Below are 11,724 nucleotides of genomic sequence, written 5' to 3' on the forward strand. Positions count from 1 at the left end.
TCTCCGGAAAAGTGAACCCCGTTCGCAGTGCAGAGGAATGTGCATTAGCTTCGTCCCGTGTGAGAGTCGGATTCAGCTCAGGTGCACCTCTCCCTGCGTCTCTACACCCTCCTCCCCTCGGCAACATCCAATCCCGCAGATAAGGTGCCATTCCCCAGCCTTACCGTGAGCTCGGAATGCGCAACAGAGCAGCCTTCCGTTGCAATCGTCATTTTATACATTAAACAGAACTGGCATGTTCCAAGCGTGCGTGTATTGATTACGACGACCAGGCTCGCTGAGTAAAACCATTTAATCCTCGAAATTGTTCATTTGTATAAAAAGCCACCAAGGAGGACAGCAATAATAACTTTCATTTCATGGAGAATGTGCCGTTAAAGGAGGAGTCTACTTCAAAAGCTTCACTCTGTCTTTTAGTACTCTAAACTTGGGGTTTTTGGTGATCTTTTTGTTGAAAAGTGCCAACAGCTCATCTTCCGTTTTGAAATTTATGTCACCAGCGAAAGAGTAGTAGGCTGCCAAAACCTGCAAAGGACAGAAATACACTCCTTACCCAATGTTAAGTTACGTTTTGTATTTAAAGATGGTCATGGTAGAGAGGACAGGTGTCAAGTTGAATACGTGTGTCATGCACACAGAAATGCGCTGCTTAATTTCTCACCTTCTTTCTGAGTCTTTTCACTGACAGCTCCTGGTCAGGTGACTCTCTCAGCACTGCCTTGATGTTTCCCTTCCAGTTGAATTTGCCTGTGTGAGTGATCGGAAACATGGTTAGGTTTGGTGAGGGTCATTCCCCTCGGTGAAAACAAAGAGCCGACACTGACCTCTGCTGGAATCTTAATACAAAATATTTTCTTATTTCTTTGGTGTTCTAATTAATAAGCCACACACATATTCATTAAAGTGTGATGGAAATATGTGGCAGAACTTTAAGTGTTACCCTGAGACATGGCTTGATCTTCAGTCTCCTCTGACTCTGCAGCTTCATCAACTGCAAAAGAACAAGAGTCGATATAAAATCTGAAGCAAACATACGTAGAAACAACTTAACATAATTAAGCATGCTTTAACAGCAGACCATTTCAATTTAAAGGAGTAAAATGTTATTTACTCTTGGTTTTCTTGGAGTCTTCTTCAACGCCGTTCTCAGTCTGGTCTTCATCTCCTTCGTGTTTTCTCTTTTTATCCTTTTTTTTCTGTTTGCCTCTCTGGCACTTCTTTGTTTCTCCTGCAGTTTCATTTTCGTCTCTTTTGGGAACTTTTCCATTCTTTTGCTGACGGGCCTCTTTGCGCTCCCGTTTGTTCAGCTTCTTCTTCTTCTCCTCCTCAGTGTTCGACTGCTCTTCTTGGTCCTCAGTTCTGTTGGTGTCCACTCGGATGTCAGCCTCCATGTCTGCAGATTCTTTGGTCATCTGTGTGGCCGGAGGAGCCTTATAGATGGGTGATAAAGAACTAAGTTAATTTTGAAACTTTTTTTTTTTTTTTTACATCGATTATTAAACGAACAGACATATAAATTTATCTAGCTTTGCAAATCAAAGGCCAGCGCTACAGATCACAAGGCTTCATTTCTCGTTGTAACATTTCTTTTTCTTGTTGCTATTAGTAAACTAGCAATACCAGCAACACTACAGCTCAAGTAACATTAACACAATAAGTAAAGCAATAAAATGCTTTTTGTATGTCATTATCAGAACATTTAAATACAACTTATAAATATACTGAAATCTAAGCCTTCTGACATCTTTTATACAAAAAAGTCATGTTTGCTTCTAACTGATCAAAAGGTCCAAAGCACAAAAAATTGTGGGACATCCAAGCGTATGATGGTTATCTTGATAAAACAAGCTAAAATAACTTACACTGTCTGCAGCAGCAATTATGTCCCACACCTCTTCCTGTAGCCCAGTGTTTGATATGTTCAAACTGCTTCTCATCCAGTTCTGAAGAGAGAGAAAAAGGAATTTATCACCCGTTCATCACCCTTAGTTTTCCTCCTTCATTTAAAGCACTTTAAACAAAATGACAGCTTTTACTGTTGTACGCAATACCGACCTGAAACTTTGCCTTTTTCCTCGGCACGTTTTCATAACCGCTAACTTGGTAGAGCACATCTCTCAGCTTAGCGCTGACCCCGGGTTTGTTCATGGCTTCGCCGATTCTCTGCATGACAAAGGTACAACAAGACGAGCATTAAGAGAAGCAACCCTCTTTACTCACGCATATGCTGATGTTCAGTGAGGACCGCTTACCTGTAACCACTGCTGCTGTTTCACATCTCCTTTATTCGCCTTGACCTCGTAACCTTTCCCACCGTATTTCTGGTCCTCGCTGATACATTTAGTGTGGTTTTGGTAGTCCTCACCCCTACGTGTGACACAGCCAAGATGAGACACCATCTTAAATGTGGTGAAGTGCCTTGTAAAAAAAAACGTTTCAAACACCTGGAATTCTTTCACATTCTGCAATGTGGTGTTCCTACCACAGATTGTAATGTATTTTACGATGATTTTATTTATGTGTTAGAATTGCACAACTCGCCACAAAGCATGAAAGGAAGAAGGTGCTCTGACACAAAATTGTGCGTCGCCCTAAAAATATCAAGAACACCGCAATGGCATCATTACACTTACACTTACACTTATAGCGTTGTCTTTGTTTTTGTTTGTTGTTTTTATATAGTGGGGACAGAGATGGTGGTTAGAGTTGATAGGAACATGAGCTAAATGGAGGGCAATGCTGGATAGAAGACCTATCAGAACCTGCTTTGGGATGTGGGAGAGGTTCTTTCATGATAATAATGACATGAAGCATACAGCCAGAGTGTCATTGGAATTGTTTAAAATGAAGCACATTTTAAACATTTAGACAGTACCGCATCTAAAAAAAAAACAGCTAGTTAAAGAAAGAGTTATTACCAAAAGTCTTTTCCGCAGTCGATACAGGACAGAACTTGGCACCCACGGCACTTCATTACATGTTTATCGACTTGGGCTTTTTTCAAGGATTCGCCACACGCGTTGCAGGTGAAGAACACCATAATGATAAGCTTCGCTTCGTGTCTTCTTTACTGTGGACCCTTCTCAGGCGGCTAACATGCGGGATAAATTAATAGCACTCTAGTAAAACAAAACAAAAAATCGATTAAATCTTCACGGTTAAATAGGACCGGGCTGGCCGTTACGCTCGGTTAAGCTAATGCCGTTTACCGTTAAAAACAACGTCTGCACGTAGCGACGGATATCTGTAAACCTCTGGCTTAAACTTCGTTGAAAACCATGCGAAACACACGTTCCTATCGTATCAACTTTTCAAAACACACGTGACAATGTCCGGACTTAGGAACTACAAGATTAGCGCTCCGACGTCAAACGCATCTCAGAAAAACAGAGTTCCTGGTTTATCTAGTTACTGGAGAATCGTTCGTCAATGCCACCGCCATATTGGAAGTGGCTTGTAGTTCAACAGTGCCAAGAATTGGTACACTTTCACTGAAGACAATTTTAATATTACAACTTGGCAAAACTACACCTTATTCCACCAACCAGGGTGAATTCCTTAATATTCATATTTAGGTAAAATTATTATTATTATTATTATTATTATTATTATTATTATTATTAGTAGTAGTAGTAGTAGTAGTAGTAGTAAACAGTGATTAATCTTAATACTTAAATATTAAGTATTATGCAAAGTAGGAAAAATAAGGGTAAAATAATTTTAAGGAGATTTTTGCCGCTGCTTTCTTTTTCTTCTTTTTGTCAATTGTCCTTTTCATTCTTTAAGTGGATGTAAATTTTTGAATTATTTTATTTGGAAAACTGTTTTCAACGTTACTTCCGCACTTGAACTATCGGACGTGCCACACAAAATATGGCAGAAGAGCTGACGTATCGTTTCTAAGCGGCAAGGAAAGCATGTATCGAGTTTGCGCCTGTGACTGGAAAAACGTTCATTATAAATGTTTTTAAAACATGCTTCACAGTTAAATTTTAAGCATAAAAGTTTCTTGTTTTGTAAGAAAACTGCCACTGTTTGAGCCATGTTTAGATAGTTCAAAATACGTGACGTACCAGGAAGTGACGTAGTGTTTATGCTGTAGTAAAGTGACCGATCATCCCAATAAAAGGTGGGGAATATTTTTCTTACAATTCGGACTAATTTAAGACCTGCTTTTACCAAATGGTTGATAATTGGTAACATCTCTTTGTGGAATCTGTACATTTCCGCAAAGAGTTGCGCGATATCGGTTTACGTCACCTCCCATGGCCTCGACGCTACCTCGACTGTTCCGTCCAATTTTTGCATGGGTGGTCTCGTAGCTCAGACTCCGTATTCCGCGCTGATGTTGAACGATATAGATATACATTATGCTTTTGAAAGTGCTGTCAGGTTACTAGTCAGCCTGAGATGCTCAAGAAGAGGTCTGTTTAGCCAGTAGTTGTTCTTGACTCGTGACTCTTGTGTTTTGTTTTTATACAGTAGTTGCAGCAGCTGGTTGACCATGGACACCCTGTCCAGCCACAGCTCCTACCTCCTCCAGCAGCTCCAGGAGCAGAGGATTCAAGGGCTTCTCTGTGACTGCATGCTGGTGGTGAAGGGTGTCTGCTTCAAAGCCCACAAAAATGTCCTGGCTGCTTTCAGTTCCTATTTCAGGTGCCTTGATGTCTTTATTTATTCTTTTTTTTTTTTTTTTTTTTTTTGTTAAATTACAGTGAGATGTTGAAGAAGAAAAAACAACCAAATATGTACAGGCATCTCAATCAAATCATCAAAAAGTTCATTTATTTTAGTAATTCCATTTAACTTGAAGTTCATATACAATATAGAATTATGATATTTTTTTAATACCAGAGTAATTTTAAATATTTATTATTGCTCATTTATATATAACTAGCTAATAAAACTTGCACAATTAGATTTCACAACCTCTATGCACTGCCTACATTTCTTCAATCTAATAAAGAAGCTGTAAAATGAACAAAAGATTAGGGTGATGGCAAAGAGGCCTTCCAACCGGAAAGCTCATCACTGAAAATAAATCATCACAATACCAATACAAACAGACAAAAAGATGGTCGACAATTACAAAAAGGGTTTGATTGTTGTATGTACAAAGTTTTATTTTTTTTCCCATTGATTGTTGAGAATATTCTTGTATAACTTCTGCCTTTTTCATTTTTCATTAAAATATAAATAGAAATAGAGAAATTTCTCGCCCCCCCAAAAATTAGCCATTTAGGTTGATTTATTATGTTGAGATATCTGTTGCATTTTTTTAGCCGAATTGAAATTCTAGGTTCAAGGAAGGTAATTTTACAAGGGTCTGAACCATTTTTTTATTTTGTAAGAATATTTTTTTAATTGGTCTTCAAATTCAAAGTTTTCATTATCTCAAAGCCATAATCAACCAAAATAAAATATATTGATACTTAAAAAGTATCTATACTATATTCACCTTTTCAAAGGAATTACTGCAATAAATAAACTGTTCGATGGTATTCTAATTTCCCGAGATATTCCTGTATATGCTACTTGATCTCTGGCTTGATTCTTTTCAGGTCTTTGTTCCAAAACTCTCCCAGTCAGAAGAACGACGTGTTCAACCTGGTGATCCAGGATGTTGGCGGCATCGGACAAATACTGGACTACATGTACACCTCCCATATCGACATTAATCAGGACAACGTGCAAGCTCTCCTGGACATTGCTCAAAGTCTGCAGGTCCCGAATGTGCAGAGCATGTGCAACGCTTTCCTCAAGCCTTGTCCGCCTCCCGTAGAGATGCCTCCGTTTGCCCTCCCAGGCATTCTGAGCTCAGAGCACGACTGCCTCTTGGGGAGCAACCTGCCACATGACGTTGACCTCCACTGCCCGCCTGACCCCCAGAGGTCAGGCTACTACGGCGACATGGATCACACAAGGAGGATGCCGGGGACGGTGCCTAACAGCGGCTCGACGTGTGACGTACAGAGCGTCTCCCACGCGCCGGCAGAAAAGCAGCTCGTTCACGGTTACAAGCTCCGCAATTTCTACAGTAAGCAGTACTTCAAACAAAGTGCAATTCAGACAAACAGTGCGTCCTCAAATCAAGGGCCTCTGGTATTGGTGGAAGAGCAGCAATGTCAGCTCGGAATGAGTCAGGGTGGCAATAGCGCACCTGTGGTTTTAGGAAACACGGTCCAGCCTAGCCCTCCTTGCACATCTGTATCAGCAGAGAAAAACGGCGTATCTTCTCTGACCCCTTTGAATAATTTAAACACCCCTGCCTGCGACCCGGCCGACTCCGCAGTCAACAAGCCCGTGCGTCCCAAGAAGACCGTCTACCTGAAGAAATACAATTACCTCCGGTCTCAGAAAGCCTTGGAGGAGATGTGCGCCGAGTCAGTCGCCGAGCCCATCCTCAGCTGTCCCAAAGAGAGCCTCCAAGGGGGGCCCGTCGCCCACGCCGAGGCTCCGGATGAGGCTCCAGATGAAGCCCCAGAGGCTCAAGTCGGCAGCAGCCCTTTAGGAAGAGAGGAGTGTACTGAGGCAGCGGACACCCAGCTTCCGAGCCCCCCTCCCGGAAACCAAGAGGAGCAAAATCTGAAGCCTCAGCCGGAGCCTCCTCACCAAGCAGGGCACAAGCAGTACTGCTGCCAGCTGTGCGGGAAGATCTTCAAACATCCGAGCAACCTGGAGCTGCACAAGCGCTCTCACACCGGTATGACATGTCTGCACTAACGTACTTCATCTTTAATAATTCACCCGACGTTTTCAGACACAAACTGTAATATTCTGCTTCTAGGCGAGAAGCCGTTCCAGTGCAACGTCTGCGGCAAGAACTTTTCTCAGGTATTTCCTCCCCTGGCCACAGAGTCTCTTATTTCACATTTGTTCGTCATGAAGAGATATCGAGGGGATTTTGTCTTGCAGGCAGGCAACCTGCAGACCCATTTGCGGCGACATTCCGGAGAGAAGCCGTACATATGCGAGCTGTGTGGTAAAAGGTAGTATGATCAACTCATTTAATAATTCTCCTTTTAACTTTAATGTGTCCATTTTAGAAGCTTCTTCATTTACATTGTCCCAAAAATAACAATTGAGGTTTTTATTTATATTAGATTTAACTTGGCTTTATTTGTTTTAGTGATTTTTTTTTTCATAATGTCCAGAGTTGGGCACAATAAATGTTTTTAGAGCACACATATATATATATATATAGCTCCTGAATTTGGATTTTTTTTTTTTTAATCCAACCTTTAATTTTCTTAAGAAAAAAAATCCCATATTAAGAATAACTTTTTTTTTTAATACCCGGTGACCCAAATGTTGGCACCCCTAACAAACACTTCAAAAATGTGTACACCTAAAGTTTTATTTATTTATACTTTTTAATGTTTATTATATTTTCTGGGGATTGGTAATCCATGACTTTGTGCTTCTTGGGGGTATAAAAAAAATGATGTGACAGAAATTAATTTCCTTCTGATCCATATTTTTTTCCACTGCGCGTAGTAAGCATGGTAACTAATATTGTGCTTTTCCTCACTAACTAAATGTGCTCAAATTAAATTTTTTATAATATTTTCATAGTGATATAATGCCACTGCAAGAACAACAAAACTGATGAGGCTTTTCGCACATCTGAAAGACGGGAGATGTCAAATGTGTCCGTCTGTACAAATTTGTGTACAATTTGGGATCGTACACACAGCTTTAAGCAAAATAACGGATTTTAATGTTAACCCAAATCTTTGTTTGCCAGCTTTACTGCATCGGGGGACGTTCAGCGCCACAAAGTGGTCCACACAGGAGAGAAGCCGCATCTGTGTGACATATGCGGCAGAGGTAACGCTACGTCTCTCGGCGTAAACAAACACGTTTTCGTCGCTCACGTGTTTCTTCGAAGGCTGAGCTGAACTCGTGTCTCTTGCGTAGGATTCACCAATTTGAGTAATCTCAAAGAGCACAAGAGGACTCATGCGACAGACAGGACATTCACCTGTGACCAGTGTGGAAAGTCCTTCAACACACACAGGAAGCTGCTGAAGCACAAGGCCCGCCATACTGGAGAAAAATCCCACATCTGCGCCACTTGTGGTAAGGAATTACCTTTTACCAAGAGATTAGATACAGAGTTGTCATTTTATGGCCTTTTTTCACAATTACATGAATTTCCTTTGTGTCAGTTTTCAAACTGATTGCAGACAGTGTATCTAGTACTGTTGGATAGAAACGGTTTTTACTTCTCACTGCAGCCATTGAAGTTCTTCCTTTCTCTCTCCGTTTGTCCGTTTTATCGAACTTCGGCTGCCCCGGGATGACAAATCCCACTAAAACTAGCGGCTTAATCTGAAATCCAGGCCGTGTTTTATATCTGCGGTGTTTTCCTTCGTCCAGGAAAGCGCTTCATTGACTCAGGAGACCTTCAGCGTCACATACGATCACACACCGGTGAGAAACCCTACGTCTGCGACACCTGCGGAAAGAGCTTCACCCGCTCCGCCATGCTGAGGAGGCACAGCAACATGCACTGCAAGGGGCCGTCTGCCCCCAGCCCAGCCACAGCCAGCTCTGAGCAGACCCAAAACTCGAACGGACCGGCGTCGTTCACTAAATCGCTCCGCCGGAGCAAACCGTCGGCTGCAACCACCGAGCAGCAGTTTTCTGCCATCATGCCTGACACAGATTTAGGGAAACCGTCATCATGCAGTCCTCCGCCCGCACAAGCAATACAACCCATAGAGACTCCAGGACCCAGCATGCACCTCGGCCCCGCTCTGACCTCCCTTCCAGAGCTGCGCTCCCTGGTTCCCCATCACCTGCTTTCGTCCGGCCACCAGGAGAGAGGCGCCGCTCTGCTGCCCGCCGACCGCCTGAAACTGAACAAGCCCACTCAGGAAGCCGTGTACGGTCCGTACGTGGAGAACGGCAACACGTGTCTGGACAGAGACCCCGCGGGCAGACCCTACCTGCCTCCGTCGGACAACCACTGCGCTTCCTTCACGGGGTCCGGCAGGCCCTACAAGTCGAGCGAAGGCCAGTTTATCTCCAGCGTGACTCTGTGGGGCCTGGCGATGAAGACGCTGCAGAATGAGAACGAGAACGACATGGAGCAGTAAATTGTCACGCAGGAGCAGCTTAGTTGTTCCGTCCTTTAAGGTTTTCTTTATCATGTGAGCAGTTGCTTTTATCTCAGAGAAAATTGTCATTAGAGCTGCTGCAAGTCAGTGAACTGAAAAACAAACAAACAAAAAAATCCTAAACTTCTGAGAGCCCTTTAAATACATGGCTGATGATTCTGTGGTAACGACTGTGTTTAGCTGATAACTGCTCAACGGGACACCCACTATTTATTAAGATGTGCCACACTGAACATTTGTTTACTTTAGAATGAATTACTGTTATATTTGCATGATAGCTTGTAATGAAGCGAAATAGTTTATATTTTACACGCAGCAGTGCACTTTTAAATCATTGCTCGAGACAGATGTATTTTCATGTGATATTGAATTCTGGTCAGGTAACAATAAACCAGCTGTTTTCAATAAGAGCACTTCCCTGCACTATTTTCTCGTCGTTTTCAAATGAAAATCTTTGTGGCTGTATGAATCTCCTTCATCAGGTTATCTTGCTTTGAAACACATTGATCAGACCCAATAACACATTTTCAATCATGATCATTGTATAGGTAGAGTGAGCTTTTAATTTTTAAAGTTTTATCATGTCCCAAAAATTGCCCAAAAAGGCATTTTTGGGCAATTTCATGCTAAATGCATCAAAACTTGCTTTGGAATGGATACATCAATATCAAGTTTCTGGAAAGAATCTGACTAAACCCTGATTGAAAATGGGTGGACCATACTGGTCCACTTTTCTTTTTTTTTTCTTTTTTGGAACAGCAAACCAACTTAAACAAGTTCTACCAAGATAAGTGGTCAAATATCTACCTAGAATTAGCATAGTGATGGCAACAAAGAGTCTGGTATATTTCTGATATATGCTAAGGAACATTTCTTCTACTATTAGTGGGGAGAAGGGTGCATGTATATATTTCAACCTGTAATTTTGATCCTGTGTGGATTAGCAAAAAAAAAAAAAAAAAATGACTATTAGTATCAACTATTAGTCAATTCCTGTTTTTATAATTGTGTATTTTTTCTGTTATAATACTGTTCTTCCTTCTGAGTGAACGGAAATCTCAAACCAACACCTTAGCTCCGTAGATTCTATAGATCATACATAAATAATGATATGCAAAACATTTTTAAAAACTGTGGTAAGTCTTTGCAATTGAACCAAAAATTTCTTTCATCAGAATCTTGATCAAAACCACACTATGTGAGAAAGGAAGGCGTTAAAACTGAGCAGTGCAGTTTACACTGACTAGTCCGAATTGTGCTTTCTTTGACCTCATGACTTTACAGGTTCAATATATGCAGCTACTGTCTAAGACGTATGCTACCTTATACTACCTTTAACATTTGGAACCAGCACCCGATACCCACTGCCGTAACGTTGTTGTAATGCTGCTGAAAAGCCTACAGAGGGAGCTAGAAACTATGCAGTTTGCAACTAAACATCTAAAGGCGACAAAAAGCCACAGAGGTACCAGATGTGGCAGATGTTCTCCTGATCCGCTAAGTGAAGGCATCTCTTACAACTCACTCAACACCACAGGGTCAACGAAATTATATATATATATATATATATATATATATATATATATATATATATATATATATATATATATATATATATAGTGAATAATGTAGCAAGTAATGCGATGTGCGTGCATTCACTCGATGTGCCTTAAGATATGAACATTGCTGATGCGAGTGAGCTGTCTGAAAAGAAAAGCGCATCCAGCAAGCACCATGCGCCAGTAATCATTGCGCAGACATGTAAACACTGCACAGAGTAGGCATCATTTGCTGCGCTTCCAATAATTGGCCATCATTGTCACAACATACAGGCCTTGTTAGCTCTGTGCCTACTGGATTGGTTGCCTAGCAACCCATAGGATAAGTCTGTTATCACAGTGTCCATTCTCCTTCATTATCCTTTACATCAAGTCCTCTGCGCTATGACGGGAGGGAAGGAGGAATCTTTTGGCTTGACGGTCTGCCTGACCCTCACGTGCCTCTTGTGCTTTACGTACAAATCTAAATGGATCACAAACAGAAAACAGAGCATCTGAATTGATGGTTAAGTGATTTATTAAAGCCATCTGGATTGGTCAACCCACGTAAGAGCTAGACAAGAACAAATAATTACAATCGTTTTCTCCATCCGTCATTTTGCACCTCATCACATCCATCAATAAAGCAATCTCAGATTTTTCTATAAACACGTCAAATTATTCAAATACAGTTAAATCGCTGCTACAAACCTTGCTCTCTTATTGACCGAAGCTGAAACTGAGTTGCTTTTTGTCACCTTTTTCTGTTTTGCTGCTCAGCTTTTCTGTTTATTGCGGTTAACCATCTCTGTCGCCATAGATATGTTGACAAGAAAGTTACCAAAATAAAAGCATGAAAACCTTAACGGCAGGTCACTTTACTCAGTTGACCTTTGCAGGGCAAAAAGGAATGATGTGAAGGAGCAGCATTTTGAATGACTTTGAACTTGGTCCCAGGCAACGTTTCTTGTGAGGGACATACGGGTTGGAAATGGGGTGAAGAAAGGTTGGATTATCCACAGGTTCCATCATGGCCCTCTTTTATAAACCAGTATAGGTTG

At 41.4% G+C, this 11,724-nt stretch overlaps 2 protein-coding genes across 3 annotated transcripts; one reads left to right on the forward strand and one right to left on the reverse strand.

Moving 5' to 3' along the window:
- Nucleotides 1-274: 274 nt before the first annotated feature.
- Nucleotides 275-3,452, reverse strand: lyar (Ly1 antibody reactive homolog (mouse)). The gene is made up of 8 exons (XM_081607355.1): nt 2,919-3,452; nt 2,253-2,367; nt 2,056-2,163; nt 1,863-1,943; nt 1,112-1,430; nt 941-991; nt 662-747; nt 275-525 (listed from the first exon to the last, which is right to left on the reverse strand). Exons 1-8 carry the CDS (start codon nt 3,038-3,040, stop codon nt 388-390), a joined length of 1,020 nt encoding a protein of 339 aa, XP_081463481.1. The 5' UTR covers nt 3,041-3,452; the 3' UTR covers nt 275-387.
- A 267-nt stretch (nt 3,453-3,719) lies between these two features.
- zbtb49 (zinc finger and BTB domain containing 49) lies at nt 3,720-9,538 on the forward strand. Of its 2 annotated transcripts, none has more exons than XM_081607353.1 (8): nt 3,720-3,963; nt 4,483-4,656; nt 5,562-6,703; nt 6,788-6,834; nt 6,916-6,989; nt 7,748-7,830; nt 7,921-8,082; nt 8,383-9,538. In XM_081607353.1, exons 2-8 carry the CDS (start codon nt 4,505-4,507, stop codon nt 9,102-9,104), a joined length of 2,382 nt encoding a protein of 793 aa, XP_081463479.1. In that variant the 5' UTR covers nt 3,720-3,963; nt 4,483-4,504; the 3' UTR covers nt 9,105-9,538. The 2 variants fall into 2 exon arrangements, with proteins under 2 accessions (XP_081463479.1, XP_008407747.1); XM_008409525.3 differs by lacking the exon at nt 3,720-3,963 and adding an exon at nt 4,040-4,129.
- Nucleotides 9,539-11,724: the final 2,186 nt, after the last annotated feature.

Source organism: Poecilia reticulata, chromosome 5 (assembly GCF_904066995.2).
Source record: "Poecilia reticulata chromosome 5, P_reticulata-male-v2, whole genome shotgun sequence".
In the NCBI taxonomy this organism is placed as follows: Eukaryota; Metazoa; Chordata; class Actinopteri; order Cyprinodontiformes; family Poeciliidae; genus Poecilia; species Poecilia reticulata.

Coding starts and splice junctions, on each gene's coding strand:
- lyar (XM_081607355.1), bottom strand. CDS start 3,040: ATGGTGTTCTTCACCTGCAACGCGTGTGGCGAATCCTTGAAAAAAGCC. Junction 1,431..1,862: donor TAATTGCTGCTGCAGACAGT/GTAAGTTATTTT, acceptor CCCATCTATAAG/GCTCCTCCGGCCACACAGAT. Junction 992..1,111: donor AGACTCCAAGAAAACCAAGA/GTAAATAACATT, acceptor GTTCTTTTGCAG/TTGATGAAGCTGCAGAGTCA.
- zbtb49 (XM_081607353.1), top strand. CDS start 4,505: ATGGACACCCTGTCCAGCCACAGCTCCTACCTCCTCCAGCAGCTCCAG. Junction 6,990..7,747: donor TGCGAGCTGTGTGGTAAAAG/GTAGTATGATCA, acceptor TTTGTTTGCCAG/CTTTACTGCATCGGGGGACG. Junction 8,083..8,382: donor CCACATCTGCGCCACTTGTG/GTAAGGAATTAC, acceptor TCCTTCGTCCAG/GAAAGCGCTTCATTGACTCA.